At 38.2% G+C, this 20,475-nt stretch overlaps 1 protein-coding gene across 1 annotated transcript; it reads left to right on the top strand.

Annotated features, from left to right (window-relative positions):
- Nucleotides 1–1,378: 1,378 nt before the first annotated feature.
- Nucleotides 1,379–17,356, top strand: LOC120555582 (ribosomal protein S6 kinase alpha-2-like). The gene is made up of 22 exons (XM_039794373.1): nucleotides 1,379–1,971; nucleotides 4,160–4,276; nucleotides 5,095–5,176; nucleotides 5,918–5,998; nucleotides 6,297–6,376; nucleotides 6,814–6,920; nucleotides 7,013–7,050; nucleotides 7,175–7,317; nucleotides 8,260–8,330; nucleotides 8,766–8,854; nucleotides 9,610–9,674; nucleotides 11,694–11,796; nucleotides 11,966–12,111; nucleotides 12,529–12,651; nucleotides 13,002–13,091; nucleotides 13,257–13,415; nucleotides 13,605–13,766; nucleotides 14,024–14,100; nucleotides 14,442–14,559; nucleotides 14,673–14,729; nucleotides 14,938–15,018; nucleotides 15,473–17,356. Exons 1-22 carry the CDS (start codon nucleotides 1,867–1,869, stop codon nucleotides 15,620–15,622), a joined length of 2,244 nt encoding a protein of 747 aa, XP_039650307.1. The 5' UTR covers nucleotides 1,379–1,866; the 3' UTR covers nucleotides 15,623–17,356.
- The last annotated feature ends 3,119 nt before the right edge of the window (nucleotides 17,357–20,475 follow it).

Below are 20,475 nucleotides of genomic sequence, written 5' to 3'. Positions count from 1 at the left end.
AAATGCTGTGGTGTGAAATTACTGAAAAAAAAGTGCTGATTTTTTTTATGTCAATAAAACATTTAAAAGCTAGTCAATTTGCCTTTTACTCATCAGTGAGTTATTATGACAATGTTGATTAAAGTGCATCTATTTGTATTTTTAATTTGTGTTATTGAAAGTAAATTTTACCTATAAATAGAGCTTAGTGAATTAATATAGAAGGGCCACCTGCCTGTAAATGGTGGTGTCAGAATCGTTTTAGGGTGCATCTTAAGTTCTGTCAAAATGTCTGTCTATACATGTAGTATAATATATTATTACTATTAGTAATAGTACTATGTCTGTCTTTCTATCTGTCCTCTTCTACTCAGTGTATGAATATTAATGTGGTGATCTCCTTAAAGAGCCTTAATCCTTCCAGGACAAAGACAGCAGTTCATAATCCTGAATCTCCTCCCACACCACAGAACAGCAGATTGACTAAACACATCTAATTACATTTTAAATAGTGCTAAAATGCTCTGATACTATATGCCAGCTATATTCTAAATGTGGTCCAAATCCTGTCAAACACATGAAAACAGCACTATGAGCTCTTGCTTTTATTGATGTTCCAAGTTTAGGGATCAGCTTGAGTGTTTGAGGGGAATTACCCTGGCTGAAGACTTTGAAATCTTATTTTAAAAATTTAATGGAATCCCATGTCAGCTATGGATACTTGACCCAGGTAGAGCAGCAATTCTGACTTTACCCACTGCTTCCAACTTATAAAGCCCCCACATCTCTCCGACCCTTGGTCTCTATTTCCCTCCCTCTCCCTGGTTATATAACACTGCAGTTCTGCAAAGCTGCTGATGTGACAGATCCAAGTACCTACACACACACACACACACACACACACACAAACACACACACGACTAGTGATCAACCAGATCACGCTGTACTCTCTGTAATTGCTGTCCTTGCTTCTGTCATCACTATTGATTGTAACATTAATGGCTGTCCTCAAATTGAATTTGGATGTAATGTCACTGAATCTGAGCCACAGTATTTTCCAAAGACCTCTACTGGTATGCTGCGTACGTTCTACTTTAATGTTGTCATTTGTCATCATTTTTTATTCAGGTTGTACGTGTTATTGGATGTCAGGCCTGAGCTAAAGAGAAGGGACAGAGGAAGAGGGAGACAGAGAGAGGTAGCTTGGTTACACCATGTGACCCCGCCAGCTGTTACTGTATGTTGGTGGGAGAAACAGAGAGGGAGGTGAGGGGCAGGAACAGGGGATAATCAAGGAGGGAGGGGTTGTGAGCTAGCCTGCACAAAATGTGCCTGGTGACAATCCCTTCTGCAGAGAGAGAGAGAGAGAGAGAGAGAGAGAGAGAGAGAGAGAGAGAGAGAGAGAGAGAGAGGCAGCAGGGGATGGACACACATGCACAGGCAGGGATGTGAAGAGGGAGCTCTCACACACCTCTCCTGATTCAGCGGAACAGATGTATTCGTCACCTCTCCCGGCAACCTCACGTAGCGAGCTGGTTGCAAAACACAAGACAATCCCAAACCCAGCAGCACCTGCCCCATCCGCCAACCCATCTGTCTGTCTGCGCAGATTAACGGCTCTGTTACAACTCTGACTGCGTGCTTACTGGCGTCTACTGCGTCTCAGAGACGGAGGGGGGGACACAACGTCCAGAGAGACGAGCGGCGAATGTGAATGATGGGAAAACTAAATAGCGACGACTGCATTGAGCATAGGCCAATGGATAAACTGCGGGACAAATAGATAACCAAAAGAAAAAAAGCTTTGTTTCTGCATGTCTACCTTAGGACCCCTCTGCAGGGAGATGTTCATCATTATGGGATAGATGCACAGGTCTGCCCGTTGCCATGGATACCAGCACGCGAAAATTCACAGTGCGGAGATGGTTTTCCATCTACCTGAAGAACAAGGCGGCAAGGAACAAGAACAACACTGGCTTCTGTCAACTAGAGGTTAGTCAAGCTGTTTGGACACCCACCTAGGACCAGTGCAAATGTCCATCAACTAGATAGATTAGTACATGTGTGTAAATCTGTGCATGCTGGAAGGGGGGGAATGCATTGCAGTTGCACCATGTGTGTGTTTGTGTGAATATTAAGGCCATAACAGCAGCCATCTCTTATCAACAGTAGATGAGGATGTGTGTAAAGAGTGTGTGTGCACATGGGAATGGGTGTGGGAAGAATGGGTGTTATTTTGTTTGTTGTGGAGTGGTTCAGGAGTCATTGCAGCATCGTTACAGCTGTTCCTCTGCCTGTCTGTAGAGAATCCAGATAACAGAGGGGCAGAAATACACTGTGTTTTCACTATGAGAGAGAGAGAGAGACAAGCTACATGGAAATACAGTCAGCAAGACAAAAACGCTAACAGGCAAACAGGCAGCCAGGCAGGCAGGTTGATAGATAAATGGATAGAGACAGATTGATTTAGTGGACGGCCACAGCAGTGGAGGTCTATTTATAGCCCAAACAAACCAGCGGGGAAGAGAGAGAGGCAGTATGCTGTTTGCAGCACATCTACCTGTTTGATTGAGATATAAATAGAAACCCTCTCCTCCTCTGGTCTTTTTTGTTGTGACCAAGTGCTGATGAGTCATCTTGACAGGCTATCTACCTGTTTGTGTGATTGTTAGTCGTGCTGGCAAATGTCTGTCTGCTTGTGTTTGTTCACCTGTTTGGCTGACTGTCCAGATCAGTAATGTGATTCTTTGATGCTCCATGTGTGGATGATCTTTTTTCACCTCTCTCCCCTTCATGGGAATGTTAGAGTTCAGGGTCATCTACAGATACGCTGGTAGTGAGACCTTGAACCTGTTGTTTTTCTGGTTGATGGACATCACTTCTGCTGCCCTGTTTAAAGAATAAAACAGCAATAAATCACATAGGGCAAACTGCTACTGCACTACTCTCTATGGGCCAACATGTTACACTTCAACTCACGCCCCTATCAGTGACATCACAGCAGGTGATTGCTGTTGAAACACTATTAGACCTCTGGTGATTCCCACCCATAGGGTCTGCTGCGTTCCGGCTGTGTTCAGAAGCGGAGCGTCTTGCTTCCCGACTCACAGATTTTATTGTCTCTAGAAGTACTTTACAGAACAATTACGTGTTTATTAAACTAGTATCTACCTTCCACTCCAAGCTAATTAAACTCCATGCCTTCTCTTTTTTGGTGTTGTCCTGACAAAAAGGAAAATAGATGTGGCGCGTATCTTTAGCGGAGCGGAGAGCCGCTTCACGCACGCTTCTGGGACGCACCGTTGCGCGGCTGGTGGAATATCAAGCATTAAAGTTTTTTATTTATTTATTTTTATTTTTTATTTTGGGGGCAAATATTCATTAAATATGGAAACAACAATACAAATAATACTGTAGATAATCAGAATCCTTAAAAAATTTATGCATTTAATTAAACTGGAGCCCAAAAAAGTATATTCTGGAGGACAGCCCAGATTATTGGGTGCGGATCAGAACTGTTGCTATGCTGTCATGTCAGTAATAAACCCAATTCACTGTATTTTTTATACCATTTTTCAACCGTTTCAAGCTGCACATCTGAATGTCTCGGTGCTTCCTCGCTAAAAAACAAAAATCTCAGGAAAAGAAGGACCATCACACAAAATTAAATAAAGCTTATGTGTTTGAATTCACAACTATTTGGCCTAAGCCTACCTTTCTCGATTTCATACTTGGTTGAAAGTGGGGTGTAAAGCTCTTAACTTGTAAATGACAACTTAACAGCATTACAGTACATTGTCACACTGACCAATCTAAGTCGTGCTTCAGGTTGGCAGTTGATCATTTGCTTCACTGAGCAGACTGAATCGGCTGAAAAAGGCAGCTTATGCATCACTGCCAGTGACCTCAGCCCATAACTTTCCAGCAATTACATAATAGCTCATCAATAATCATCTTTGTCTTTAATCGTCTTTGGGTGTATTTATAAAAGTGATGTACTTTATTTTTGTTTGTTTTATCGATATGGATGTTACATGAACAATATTTCAACTCACTTTGTTTTGTCTGTTAATGTTTCAGATGTTCCTCTTTCACTCAGCTATTTTTTTTGTCTCCTGTCTCTGTCTTTGGAAATATGTAAATAACAAACTAATAGTGATGTCTGTCTCTCTTCCTTCAGGATGACAGTATACTTAAGGAGATTGACATCAGCCACCATGTTAAGGAGGGTTGTGAGAAAGCAGACCCCTCTCAGTTCCAGCTGCTTAAAGTGCTGGGACAGGGCTCCTATGGAAAGGTACAGGATGCACATTTTAACCGAACCACTAAGACCTATATCTCAAACAACAACTAATGTAAAAGGAAATATGAGAGAAAGCAGGTTCTCTCAAACCCTTGGATCAGACTCCTGTCTTAGAGAAAAGGTATCAGTGCAAGCCAAAAGATTACATACTAGAATATCTGGACTTCACACACAGGCCTACACCAAAGGCCAATCGTCTATCTGTGCACTAATGTGTAATTGCTATACACATCACATTCAAAAACCATGCATGGGCATTACTATGATGCTAAAGCCTCCACCGCTTTAGGAAGTCATTCCAGGAGATTCTGGCTCATGCCACAGTTCACTTAGTTTATTTAAATTAGTAAAGATCATAATACTCTTATCTAGAGGTCTCCATGGGGCGGACATGAAACCATAGCAGATGTTGGCGGGTGGAGGCAGTCGACTACGTTACAGTACAGTCATAGCGTGGCGTGGCCTGGATAGCATTTTAGCATAACTAGCTAGCTTATACATGCGCTTAATTTGCAACCGTGTGTAAATCATAGTTGTTGTCTCTATCACAGTTTCATGTGAATCTTTTATGAAAAGTTATGGTAGCTAACTTACCTCTGCTCTGTTCGGTCACCTACAAATTGCGTGTGAGGGTTGGTGTAACGTTAGCATCTGAAGCAAAAAGCAGGGGCGTGGCATTAAACAGGTGTGTTGTGCTAAACATGAATGAAACAGGTCTTCTGTTAGTAACCTGAATGACATCAATATTAAAATACTTCCTACTTGGTTTTTTTATTTCTCATAAAACATGATGATAATGATGATGATTCCAGGTGTTTCTGGTGAGAAAGATTAGAGGAGTGGACAGAGGACAGCTGTATGCCATGAAGGTCCTGAAGAAAGCCACACTGAAAGGTAAACAATTAAAAGGAAACATATTGATATCAAAAATAATTTTTTTTTATAGAAGATGCGGCAAGACAAAAGTCCTAAGAGGATGTTGTTCTTGTCATCATGTTATGCTTTTCATTTTTAAGTAGTAGTCTACTTGTAAATACTGTTGTTTAACCTACAGTATTTGTGTGTCTGTAGCATCTAAGAATGGAATGAATTACTGAATTTTGACTGAGACACATTACGCTGCAATAACAAATTTGTTCATTATTGGGTGCTGAGTGGTAATTTGTTAAGATTAATAATGGTTATGCCTAGGAATGAAGAGATAAAAGATAGTGTCAGTTTTCAGTGTGCCCTACATTCAGGAGGATTTGGGGCAAACGAGGTTTGTACTTTTGATGCAGATGAACTGAATGGGAATATTGAACACAGGATGTGCTGTAATAGCAGGTTTAGATGTCATGTGATGATTAAGTGTCTTTGTACACGCTTTAATCCTCTTAACCTGCACCTCTGGAATACTGTATGGTCTCATCCTGTCAAGGAAAAAAATGCTGCCACAGACTATAGACCAGCTACACTTGAACCATGGGATGGCTTAATTCAGTGTACATGTTTTATTGCTTAAATGCAGTTTCATGATCCTACATAAAACATTCTCATGGTATTAGAGGCTTGACATAATTTATCTGCACACAGATAGAAATAAATGAATATTATGTTATTAAACAAATTCTTCGTCCCCTATCTCCTTCTTAGTTCGGGATCGCGTGCGATCTAAAATGGAAAGAGACATTCTGGCAGAAGTGAACCATCCATTTATAGTTAAACTGCACTATGGTAAGTCTGACTGTCTGATGGTCCTCATTTACGTGTTGGTTTATCTCTCTAAAATCACAGTGTGTTCCCATATATAACAAATATTTTTAGCACAAAAATAGGTTCAAGTAACTTTTCGATTCCCAACTTGTAGGAAAGTTCTTGGCTGAATATTGTTATTTCATTTCATACACCTTTTTTATGTTTAAATGCATCCTCAAAATAACAGAATACAGCCCCAATACAGCTATATAGTCTATAACTAACTAACTTTTGTGTGTGTGTGTGTGTGTGTGTCTGTGTCTGTGTGTGTGTGTAGCCTTCCAGACTGAAGGAAAGCTCTATCTGATCCTAGACTTCCTCCGAGGAGGAGACCTTTTCACTCGTCTATCAAAGGAGGTATGTCCTGAAACGTTCCCTGGCTCTTTCCTCGTTGTCACTAAACAAATTACAAGCCTTTACTTTTCAAGGTCTATTATGGGCTGTATAACACTTTTATATTTACTAGTAGTGAATATACCTGCCATCATTCTCCTTGTGAACGCTGTGTTGATGTGACCCTGGCCTCTATTACTGTCATGCTGATGAATCATCAGTAAACAAAGACTACACAAGTGTGTAGCTTGTGAGGTGTGTTTAGCTGGATAACGTTTTTCAAAGAAAGGTGCAGTTTTATTTTGCATTTTTATATATATATACTGTACAAGTATTTTATTTAACATTTGTATTTAATACTGACTAATATTTTAAATATTTTGCAAATGTATTTTTTCTTCCTGTTTTAGATCTTTAAGGATCTCTTTTCACCTGCATCCACATGTCTTTTTTTGTTCTAGGTAATGTTTACAGAAGAGGATGTGAAGTTTTACCTTGCAGAGTTGGCGCTGGCCTTGGACCATCTACACAGTCTGGGGATCATCTACAGGGATCTCAAACCTGAAAAGTACTATCTCATAAAGGCACCATTTTTTGTATCCATCTATTTTTTACAAAATTATTTTAAAAGCAGCTTTTAATGTTCATTTTTTCCAACAGTATTCTTCTGGATGAAGAAGGACACATTAAAATAACTGGTCAGTGCATCCAACTGCAAACAATCTTCTGTGTTTTTTTCTCTTTTATCCATTTCTCTTTTACTTAGTGTCAATCTTTCTGCTTACATTGTTTCCCCCTCCTCTTTTTCTCTCTGTGTTTTAGACTTTGGATTGAGTAAGGAGGCCATCGATCATGATAAAAGAGCATATTCCTTCTGTGGAACAATAGAGTACATGGCTCCAGAGGTCGTGAACAGGAGAGGGCATACACAAAGTGCTGACTGGTGGTCATTTGGGGTACTTATGGTAAGAATTGTTTCATCTTAAAACAAGCTTTTACTTTGACAGTCTATTTTCAATTATAATGTGCACTTGTGATTGAAATACATACGCTTTTTCTACTGACTTGCAAGTTTTGTCTGATTGTGCTGTCAAAAACAGCAGGCATGAATTTACTAAGTCTATGATCTATGACTTAACTGTGATATCATATGAGCCAAAGGCTCAGGTCTTACATAATGTGACAGTGTACTGGTTTCTGAATTTGGCTTTCTTCTGGCAGTAAAGCTGCTTAATTATTGTATCTGGCAGATTAGGACCCATCACTTTCGGTAGTCGTGCATCTGTTGGATTTTGCTTGTTTTGATTGCCTGGTGGTTACTAATACTGAAAAGGAGGTTAGCATTCACTGACAGCTGACAAACAAATAGCTGAACATTTCAAAATACTCCCTCTGTATGGCAAGCCGTTTTAACATTTAGCAGCTAGACTGGATACATAGAATGTATTGCAAATATCCGTAATTCGATTCTTCTTAGTCAAAAAGAACATTTAAAATATCCACAATGACATTCTTCCTATCCACAATTGTGATTTCAGATATCTACAAAGTCATTCTTCCTATCCAGAATGAACACTCTAGATATCTAAAATATAATTTTACTAGGAAGAACAAAATGGAAAACCATACATTTTGACTAGTAGAAATGTAATTACGGATATCCACAATTGGCATTATGACTAGTAAAAATGCAATTTCAGATATCTACAATTAGAATTATGACTAGAAACAATGCAATTGTAGATATCCACAAACGTATTGTGGATATATCATTTTGTGTATCTAGAATTAAAATTATGACTAGTAACAATGTATTTGGCATAACTGTTGAGAAACATCCACTGCTACATTACCTTACATTGGTCAGCTGGCAAGTGCTTTGACAATTATAATCATCTCTTTTCCAGTTTGAGATGTTGACAGGATCATTACCATTCCAAGGAAAAGATCGGAAGGAAACAATGGCACTTATACTAAAGTAAGACCAATTAAAACTGTAATTTATTGTTGTTATTTAATTATTTTGTCATGTGTTACTGACGTTTTGTTTTTTGTTTTTTTCATGTGTTACTGTGTACTAGTTCTAATAGTGTTTTTCATCATAAACACTATGTATAGGATGTTACTGCATTTTGGTCATACTTAAGTTCTTTCTTTCAAAGTTTCTGATTAGCTTCCCTTTGCAACTATTTTTCTATGTTCTATATTCTGTCTAATATTTGAAATAATAATGTATTATGGTTCATTCAAGATAAGCTACTTAAGTGAACCTTCTATTATCAATCTCAGGATATCCCACTATACCTGAATACATTTAATAATAAAGTTAAACTGGTCCAATGAAAGTTAATATATCACAGCACTACCAAACATCTGCATATGCATGAACCGGTTTCTTGTCTTTTCTGAACAGGGCTAAGCTGGGAATGCCACAGTTCCTCAGTCCTGAAGTGCAGAGTTTATTAAGAGCACTCTTCAAGAGGAACCCTGTTAATCGTCTAGGTACTGTATACATAAAAAGTGGAAATTGACAGGCAAATATGTTTTTAGATTAATGGTAGTACATTTACATTTTTGTGCTTTGGATTTTCAACTATTAAGGTCAACTCTTACCTGAAGGGATGCAAAATGTAAGACTGCAGATGAAAGCAGCAACCTAAAATGAAAGCAGGCATTTTGAACACTTTTCAAAATAGTTACATTACATTAAATGTCAATTAACTGACGCTTTTATCCAAAGCGACTTACAATTGCCATATATCAGAGGTTGCACGCCTCTGGAGCAACTAGGGGTTAAGTGTCTTGCTCAGGGACACATTGGTTGATGTATCGCAGTGAGAATCGAACCCACACCAAATGCATGTGTTATATATCTACTGCGCCATCACCACCAATGATGAACTAACATGAGACACTTCACACATACAAACCTGGGGAGCTAATGCTAAACCTCATCTTGATGTGGTAAAATAATATTCTACAAATCAGGTCTATTCATATCAAGCAGGAACGTTGTGAAAATGTCACTTTAACTATAGCAAAATTGAAACTACAGCATGATACGCTTCCTATAGTATGCTAATAATGTTAAGCGATACCATTCATGTCGCAAATGTCCAAGCAGCCAAACCAACATGGAGGTCCATTGGAAATTTGTTTGGTTTTTAGTTTATAGGTGTTTTTGCCATGCTGTCTGTTTGTCAAACTGATGTGAACAATGACATTATTCTTTTAAATTGAATCCGTGTGACTGATAGGTGCAGGACCTGATGGAGTGGAGGAAATAAAAAGACATCGCTTCTTTGCATCGATAGACTGGAATGTAAGTTCAATTTATGAACACATTCTGCCGTCTGCATGATTTTAAGCTGTCTCATTGCTATTATTTTTAAACGGAAGGACGCTATTTGTAAGGATACTGTTAATTTGAATGTTATTATACACTTGTTTAATCATTGACATTATGCACATGCTGTGTAGTGAAAAAGGTTATCACAGACTCAGCCAGAAGTGAAACAAAGTTGGCTTTTTAACACTGCTAGCGACAGTGAGGACAGATCTAGGCCTGTTTCGTATGCATGTATGTTCTTTTTTTCCCTTTTCATGTGGCAATTGTACTGGTTTCCTGGCAGTTGCACTGTTCAGATTAGTGGCCTTGGTTAAGTAATTTATTCTGAGAATAACACATGTGAATCACATTGTGTGGTGACTATAGTTGTTGTACCCTGTCATCGAAACCACGCAGCTGTTCATCTACTTCCTCAGGAGTTGCCCACAATCATCAATCATTAAACATCCTCAGAATGAGATTTTGCTCAGTGGCAAAATACCTCACTTCCCTGTCTACATGTCTTGCCTAACTTTATTGCAACTAATCCATTACCTGTGCTATCACAATCTAGTTTTTTTAATGAAAATTCTCTGGTACAGGATATAAATCCTCCGCACTAGACTCTCCAACTACAACAAACAAACAAAACAATACCACAATATACATAAACATAACATAAAACCTTGACATCCACACGTGCGCTGCTTAAAAGGGATCGTTCGTTCAACAGTATGCACTCTTGCTCAAGGCTTCTACTTACAGTATCTGGGTTATATGTGAGTAACTTTCATGTTGCAGAAGCCTTCTGCTGCATACCCTAACAAGAGCATTTACTGTAAAAGCAACGCAACAATCTTACATTGGTGAAAAGCAAAGCACTTGTGTAAATACTGCTATCAAGAAGTACATCATATGTATGTTTTGTTCCTCAATATGAGAGCCTTGCTCATGGTGACACTGTTGCACCCATTTCCTTTTTATCAGAGCTGTTCGGAAGGCTTTTGACTCTTGTGTATCCGCTGTTGTGAGTAGTGATGCTCCCTTTTCAAACAAAATCCACTATTATCTGCTTTTCATGGCCACTAATCTCTGCCCTCACCACCAGCTCTCACACTACTCGCTACATTACTACCTACTAGCCCCTGCCAAACACCACATTTTCTCATTTACAGATGGTGTTGCTGGCTTGATGTGACAAGCTACCAATAAGAGGCTTACGTTCTCCTGCATACTATGCTAATTAAATCCCTGTGCTGTATCAGGCAGAATGCTTTCCTCTGTTGAACGTCAGAATCTTGCTTGACTTTTTCTCGGTCACTTTATTCATGTCTCGATCTTTAAGAAATTTCTCTCATAAAGCTGACAAAACTGACAAAATCTGCATCCACACTTTTTACAAAGAATGTCAATTGCAAATCAAACCGCAAGTAAGAGTGTGTATTACTGTCAGTCTCACCAATATATATATATATATATATAATTTTTTTATGTTTTTTTTTTTTCAATTCTAGTGGCCTTTGTTACAGTTATTTATTGTGATTACTACTCAGAGACCCTGCCAGACTGTTCACAGCAGCCAACAACTGACACTGCAATGGCGACACCTGTGGGCAATATTCAGTAATGCACTTAAGTAAATAAAAACAAAACAGGATGTGCATACTCTTTTATTTTGGGCATACAAGAGTTTTCACCTGGCATGATGTCACATTATATAGGTGTCCTTTTTCATCACTGTCTATACAATTGGGACTTTTCATTATCCATTAGTTGAGGCCAGACAATAATTTCCAATCTAATTCTTTATTGTATTTTCTTCTTATCAAATTAGCTTTTTTTGTCCTCCCCATTAAATTTATTTAATTTAAACACTGGAATGTAATGGAATGAATGAAAGCAAAGTTACGTGTACATAACACTTTTTGCTAACTATAATCATCAGATCATGTTTCATTTTGTTGTTAAACCAGCCGTTGCTGATAGTGCTGGTATTGTTGTTGTTTTCTGCAGAAGTTGTACAGGAGGGAAATGAGGCCTCCATTCAAACCAACAGTTGGAAGACCTGAAGACACTTTCCATTTTGACCCTGAGTTCACCTCCAGAACACCCACTGGTGATTGAAACACACAAAAACATACACATACATGCATTTATATCTATATATAAACACACATGCTTAAAAATAAGAAGAAATTAAAAAGAAGAAGAAATAATAGTATAATTGTAAATTTTGTAAAGCATTGTGAGCATACGTTTGTATCTGTGTGTCTTTGCCTATCCAGATTCTCCCGGCATCCCTCCCAGCGCAAACACACACCAGCTGTTTCGTGGCTTCAGCTTTGTTGCAACAAATCAAAGTCAGGAGCCTAGTGTTGCTACAGTAGCGCCTTCTCGTCAGGAGGTGAACAGCATCAACCCCATAGCAAAGGTACGTGTCTTTAAGAAAGCAGCCCATGACCTATCTTCACATCTAATGAACTGATACACTTGCACATTGAATGGATAACAAATTAACCATGTTAATAAATCACTGAATTGATCATTGATGATTAAGTGATCAGCTATTTATGCTGACCTTTCTAAACATAACCCTCATAAATCACTCTCAACTACATTACTACAGCAACTGATTGCTGAAGCAAAGAAATTATCACCTAATATATGACTGTTTTGACACATTTGACGATGACAGATATATGAAATATAATAGAAGAGAGTGTGTGTGTGTGTGTGTGTGTGTGTGTGTGTGTGTGTGTGTGTGTGTGTGTGTGTGTGTGTGTGTGTGTGTGTGTGTGTGTGTGTGTGTGTGTGTGTGGGTGGGTGGGTGTGGTTGGGTTCCCTGCAGCATCTCCAAGGTGATGTGGCCTTCAGTGATGTTTATGAGCTGAAGGAGGAAGTTGAACAGACATCGACTTCTGTCTGCAGAAGATGTCTGCACAGAGTTACTGCTGTGGAGTATTCAGTGAAGGTAGTGGACACTAAACTTTTACTTGAACTTATTTAGATATGCAACAACATTATGATATTAATATATTTAAAGTATTGTTGAACATACATATAAATTATTTACAGTTTTTGTCGTTGTATTTCATAGCATTCACAGTCTGACCTCCAAATCCAACCAACAAAATGTAGTAATTACAAAATGTATGTATAAGGTCAGATAGTGATGCATTGTGGGAAAGATTGGGATTATTACATTAAAACCACCCAAACAACATGCTTTGTGCATCATGGTCATCCTGGTTATTTAGAGGTTTAGAAGATGCATTTGTGTGTCTTCACAACATATCCTGTGTGTTTCCTTTTTTGTGTCAGATCATTGACAAAGCGAGGAAAGATCCATCAGAGGAGATTGAGATTCTGTTAAGATACGGACAGCATCCAAATATAATTACTCTGAAGGATGTAAGTGCAACAAACACGCACCCCTGACACATGGTGCCACACAGTAAATTATTTTTATTTATTTTTTCAAAAGCCATGATAGAAGAGCCTCCTTAGCATCTTTATACCAGTTTTTAATACAGTAAGCCGTGTGTCATAATCCTGTGTGTGTGCTTTTACAATTAGGTGTTTGATGACGGCCAGTGTGTGTCACTGGTTCAGGATTTACTGAGAGGAGACGAGCTGCTGGACAGAGCTCTGACAGTGCCAAATTTTACAGAGAGAGATGCATCAGACATCATCTGCACACTGACCAAGACTGTGGAATATTTACACTCACAGGGGGTAAAAATAGTTGTTGAAACCTTTAACACAAGACTTCTTGGCATCAGTATACTTGTTTACACTTGCAAAATACTTTATGTCTGTTTGGTTTTGAAGATTCAATAGCAGTTTGTGCAACCATTGAATCATATCTTAACTTGCTAGTCATGTGTGCGTTTTTTTGGCTGTGTTTGTCTTTCCCTTTTTCAGGTCGTTCATCGAGACCTGAAGCCTAGTAACATTCGTTATTGTGATGACAGTGGACTCCCAGAATGCATCAGGATATGTGATTTTGGTTTTGCCAAACAGCTCAGGGCTGAGAATGGCTTATTGATGACCCCCTGTTACACAGCTACATTCATGGCTCCTGAGGTACAGTATATCAGTAATACTAATAACAAGTCTAATATCTCACCAACACAAATTATGAAATGGCTATAAAATACACAAAAAATAATTAAAGAAACTTATCCCACCAGGCAAACTATTGAAACGATTACTTGCTGTGTGTGTGTGTGTGTGTGCTGTGTGCTGTGTGTGTGTGTGTGTGTGTGTGTGTGTGTGTGTGTGTGTGTGCGTGTGCGCGTGCGCGTGTGCGTGTGCGTGCGTGCGTGCGTGTGTGTGTGCAGGTTCTGAAGAAGCAGGGTTATGACGCAGCCTGTGACATCTGGAGCCTGGGGATCCTGCTCTACACCATGATAGCTGGGTAAATTTAAAGTTTAAAACTGAATGTACTATTGCCATTTTCTGCTAACACTCCCCCTTGCTGCTGTAAAGAGGATGTGCGCTAAATAAACTCCCCTGGTGAATTAACAGTGAAGACAATAAGAGACGTAATGATACAAAATCAAATGTTGTTGCTTTTTATTTTCTCTGCATTGGGTTTTTACTGTCCCTCGATGTTATAATGTCAGAGGTCTTAATTCGTTCAGCATTTTTTCACACCAGTTGTAGATTTTAGAAGGCTCACTTCAGTATGACTTATCTGTTATTGTAATTCAGCCAATTTTTGAATTGCTTGCTTTGTTCTTCTTCTTATTGGCCCAGTTTCAGTCCATTTGCCAGCAGTACTGAGGAAACAGCAGATGAAATTCTGGCTCAAATCGGCAGCGGGAAATTCATTATCACAGGAGGGAACTGGGACCTGGTATCAGACGTTGCTAAGGTTCTTCATTTTTTTCTTTTCTTTAGATAGATACACATAAGAATGGTTGCGTAGTTTACATGGCAATGGTACTGTCTAAATATACCAACATCACCTATTCATCTGTTTAACAGGACATTGTGACCAAGATGCTCCATGTGGACCCTCACCAGCGCCTGACTGCACCCCAGGTACTATTAGTCGGTTAAATGACAGTTGATAGAATGGTAGTCTTTACTGTAGTATTGACCATTTACAATCTGTTGACGGGAAACATTTACGGAGTTAAATATTTTACAGATTACAGTATATACAGTATGTATGTTATCTTTCTGTATTTTTTTTGTATATCACCATTGAAAACGCATCAGGAAATAAGTTTCCCTGTGTCGCTATTAGGTTCTTCGTCACCCCTGGATTGTAGACAGAGACCAGCTCTCTGACAGAGCTCTCACCAGACAAGATGCTCTTACTGTCAAGGTCAGACCTGTGTGCATGTGTGTCTACAGTAAATATCATCAGAGGTCAAATTTGTGTTATTCTCAGATGTTCAGTGTTCATCCTAATTGTAAGAGAATGATAGTTAAGGTGATGAATGCACAGTTTATAAAACCAATTGCCGTTTAGGCTGGCAAAATCAAGATCTATTTGTCAAATGCTGTTCACTGAGTGTGTAACATACTGTATGTGAGTGTTTTTTTTTGTGTGTGTCAGTATATCTATTGCCCTAAATGACTAAGCTCTTAAAGAAACTGTTAGGATGTATTTACGTTCAAAACTGAGTTCATGCCAGCATCAGCAAAATGTACAATGGAAAAAACTGTAATGTCTTTCTCTGTCTGTCCATCAGGTGGCACTGTCTGCCACATATTTAGTTGTTGGACAGATTAGACCAGTAATAATATGATATGATAGTCTTCTTTTATTCCACCAGGGGGCACTGTCTGCCACCTACTCTGCTCTGAAGCGCTGTGCTCCTGCTCCACTCTTGGAGCCTGTTCAGTCCTCCAGCCTGGCTCAGCGGCGAGGAATGAAGAAACAGGGGAGTATCAAAGTTAATTCACACCCTAAAGAAAAGGACTAGCCTCAACACTCTGAATGCAACTCAAGGAATCGAATCCACATAATTAGAAGACGTAGAGCTCTTTTGAAAAGTATATTGTTACAAAGTGTTAGTAGACCTACAAACCGAATGTAGCAGGTATTTAAAAAAATCCTATCGCAAAAGGACTACGCCTAATTAACTGTAACAATGAAGCAGTCCACTAGCACTTATTATGCATTAGGACTAGCTTCATTTCACTCAATTCAAAGTGTAAATTGTAACCCTTTTCTTTTTTTAAACTAATTGAAGTGATCTGCAGCTGATGTTCAAAGGGAACGCATGGATGTTTATTTCTTTTGGGTCATACATGTCAGAATACAATTAGTGCTGTAGTGCAATAATATACACAGAAAAATTGTCCACATCTACAGAAGCTCCAGCAGCTGAAAGTGGGACGAGTAGTCTGCTCACCAAAATCAGAAATAGCTGTATTCAGTGCCACAAACAACATGCCAAGTAGTTGATTTACTTTAGTTTTTTATATTTAGCACATACATGTATTTCACCAGGAGTTCATGCCATACATTGATACAGTCTTCCACAGTCATAGCTCTAATAATTAGAGTAACGTGTTTGAATGAGGTACTCTCACATTTTTTCTTCAATCGATCCTCTGAATTCTACAGAGTTATGCATGTTAAAATGTAAATGTCCTACCAAAGGGAATTTGAACAATTGACAATGCCATTGAAGTCTTATTGTTCCTACTTTGCTTAACAATTTTACTGTATGAATTGTTGTCTTCCATAAATACAGCCTTTGACTATCGTGAAATGTATTGTTAAATGTATCACTACTGTACTTCCCAAATCAGATGGAACAGTGAGCTATGAAGGTATTTATGTTGAACGTAGTATGTTGTGGTTTTTCATAACATATTCTAAATGTTATTTGGCTTAAGAGAAGTCCTGGAGAGCATCATGTTTCTCTTTTGGTAAATGTCAATCTGCAGCCTATACTACTTTGTATTATTAACTCAGCATTCAGTGTGATAGATCATCTTTCAATGTGTGCTTGAGTGTGTCAAGTAGCTGCCAGTAGACTACTGTTTGCTGTTAGTGTCTGAAAGCCAAAGTGTTTGAGAACCACTGTGTCAGAGGATTCTATATACTGTGTATTGCTGCTGCCCTGATTGCATCTAATACGTTGTACATTCACAAATACGAGGTAAGACTGAACAGGGTGGTTTGCAGACGTGAGTAGCACACTTTGTGTTGTAAAATTTACCAGTAGGAATGTAGATTATAATGCTCCACAATTAATACACATACTTATTGGTCAGAGGTACTCACATATTGTGACGGGAAACCAATAAGCACTGTAGCAGAGATCCCGTTATTTTGTACATGTTTGCTGATACACCGGCTGTATGTGTTATGACGCATTGCACAACTGTGAGAGGTGGAGCTGGGACTGATGCAACTATGAGTATGCAGATAAGGTTGTAGATATTGTGTTGTACAACCACAAATTTGAGGTAAAGCTGTAAATATTGTTTACTAATTTAGATTGTACATATAGTGTTGTACAACTATCGGCAAGCAGTAAGCCTGTATATATTGTGTTTGCAGATATATAGAGATTGTACATATTATATTGTGTTGTGCATCCATTGCTCAGAGTGTACATACTGTCTATATACCTGGCCAATCACTGAAATTATTGGCTAGGATGCCAAAGTTTTACAAATAAAGGAAAAGAACACAAACAATACTGAAATGAATGAAGAGGTTTTTTTTTTTTTATTATTATTTTTATGTACCTGCATGTGTAAATGTCCTTACTTAGAGATTAACAAAGCGTATCACAAAAAATTAACTTAATCCCTAGATGACAATACCCCTTTTTCCAAACACGGCATTTTGACTTACAGCAGGAAAAGCATGGGTGTTACTAATAACATTAATGAGGACTCTGTTCTGTTCAACTGTCCTAGTAAGTGTGACAGTGAGCCAGCATGCACAATACCAGGACCCTGAAACTGAAGCAGCTAAATGGATTTTAGCCACCATTCTTTTGTATTATTTACTCCTGTGCTTTTCCTACTGTGACATGTCAAAATGACATCTGTAAAAAAAACAGGTCTATTCGTACAGTGCAAGATTCAACATTACATCTCCAAACAATAGACACATTTTGGACCCAAAATGATAAAGGCAAAGCCATTGCGTAATTCTTACTTTACTTTCCTTAAATCTCAAAGCAAGAACTGAGCTTATAAGATATAATCAAGGCATTTTGAGCATAGTTAAAATATAAATTATGAGGGGTGACATGAGGCAAGAAAAGTTAAAGATTGCACAGGTATAGTTTAACTTAGTAGACAAAGACATGTAACACTTTAAGTATAACAAAGTAATCAATCTTAAACATTTTGTACAATAACATTAATGACTGCAATATGCTACACTCACATCACATTTGTGAAAGCCATGTAGATGTCACTGTATTTAGTCCAGTCTGTGCAGTTGACATGTCAGTGTAGTTTTATATTCAATACACAAGGTCTCATTCAAAATGTTTCCAAACATGTCACTTTTCAAACATTTCACACCATAGTCACTGATGAGCTATTAGCAGTTCAGGAAAAAAAAAAGGTCTTGCTGCAACACTTAAATTCTTTAAAATACTATAAAACACATTGAGCTTGCCTGACTTGACCCACCATAAAATAGTAACAACTTTCTTTCATATTTATTATTATATATTATTTTCCATTTGAATATTATTTCAGATTGCATTAAAATCAATATAAGATTATGACTAATAACTACGAAAGGTGGAGGAAATGTATATTATTTGCTTTATCTTTGATTAGTGTGAAACATAACACAGTTTTAGGCGGTGAGAGTTCGGTCACTGTAGCTTTCTTTCTATCCATGATAATGTGGCAGCAAGCCACTAGATGGCAACCAATCATAGCCTATGCTCTTACTTTCTCTTGTTATTTCTTACCAGAAGTTGTCTTTTTAGTGCCATAATACCCCCCAAAAAGAAGCAAAGAACACTTTAATTTAGATCAACCACCAGGCTCACACTCTGTTCCATAAAAGCTTTTAGCAGGCGCTGAGCTGATGTGTCAGGTGGGTGTGGCAGGCTCATCAGCCCTGACATTTAAGTGCAGTAGTGCTCAGAGCAAAAGGGATTGTAGGATATGAGTAGATACGGATGACAAGCCCCCCTGCGAAGATGATTGCAGTGGAGTGACAAGAGGAGACCAAACAACAGATAGAGGAAGGAGAAGGAGTCAGGAGGGGAGAGATGAAAGGCAAAAGAAAGATAAAGAGCTTTGAGAAACAATAACTCAACCCAAAAATTACAGCTTTATCAGAATGCATATTACCTTTCATGAAGGATGAACTTCAAAATGTATTTTCTCATCCTACTATAAACTCAGTATAATGTCATTTATATTCCATCGCAAGTTAATATAGCGACACTTGTGTAGCTTCAACAAAACATTTAATCTTCCTTTCAATAAGCACATGCAAGTGAAATGTATTAAAATAATGAGTAGGAAACCTGGTTTGCACCTGGACATCCTTTAACCAGACAGCCAATGATCAGGTCCGTGTAATACCTAAACAGCCAAAGTGTTGTTGAGCAAGTTACTGAATAATTACCCAGTCTGGAATGGCTGTTTTGTAGCATGACTGGACCTCTGACCTTTTTGTAAAGGAAAGAAAGTGAGAAGACATTTAGATTTACAGCATATGGAAGGTGCTCTTCTACAGAGCACATAACAGTGCTGCTCAATATACAAGACTAAGACCAAACACTACCAAGAGAAACACACATATACAGTAACAATGACATAGACTTATTGTACTGTATATCAAGCCAAATGGTGATTTACTTATGTGGAAACTGGAGGATGTTGTGAGATCAGAATTAGACATTTGAGACATGCAGGAGGTTACCTAAGCTACTGCTACCCACTATCCTACTGTACACATGCAGATAAACACCAATTCTGTAAGCATTTTTCTGGATTAGACTGATCTTTCAATGTAGATTCTAGCAGTCAGTTTAGTCCAAGACCATACTTATTCAATGGCTGGGACAACAGCCATTTGTAGTCATGTTCTACAATACAGTACTTCACAACTTCCCTCACTAAAAGTCAGTGAATAGCGTTTCAACTATTTACATGACATAGGACAAAGGACAAAGGACAGACACAGTCAGGGGATAAAAACAAGACAGAGAAGACATATATCTACACTAACTGTAATCTGTTTCACGGTGACTTTTTTATTCTTACAATTTTAATGTATTATAATATATTACAAATTAGTAACACTACCAGATCACGTGAAATATTTTTTAGCAGAAATGTGTCAAGTATGTATAGGCAGTTATTCCTGCGAGTAGCTGAAATTCCATATGGAGTTAACCTGTGTACTCCTCAAGCTTCAACTCATCATCTGGAACACATTTCAATTCAAATACTACAGGAAATACAGTAATACTGTCCTCACTGTAGAATGTACAATACTGAAACGTTTTCAGTACTAATTATTGCATCCAACATACAGGAGAAAAGGGTAGTATTTAGTGGGTAGAAGAAAACATTGTCCTGGGGGTTATTACAAAGATGGCAGGCATCATGTTATATTTTGCAGGACTAAAGACTAAACACATGATGCTTATTTTTATATCAACAGAGCACTACAAAACTTGGATTTAACAACATTTGCACATGAACAATATTACTGGACTATTATTTATTTTTTATTTTTCCTGTAACACTTGGACATCACTCAGTATTTCCACTAACCAGATAATAAATGGTTTTTAATGTTGCTTCTTAATTAATGAGCAAAGTGATT

Source organism: Perca fluviatilis, chromosome 3 (assembly GCF_010015445.1).
Source record: "Perca fluviatilis chromosome 3, GENO_Pfluv_1.0, whole genome shotgun sequence".
Lineage (NCBI taxonomy): Eukaryota > Metazoa > Chordata > Actinopteri > Perciformes > Percidae > Perca > Perca fluviatilis.
The sequence above is the reverse complement of the archived record's forward strand: the minus strand, read 5'-3'. Positions and strand labels throughout refer to the sequence as shown.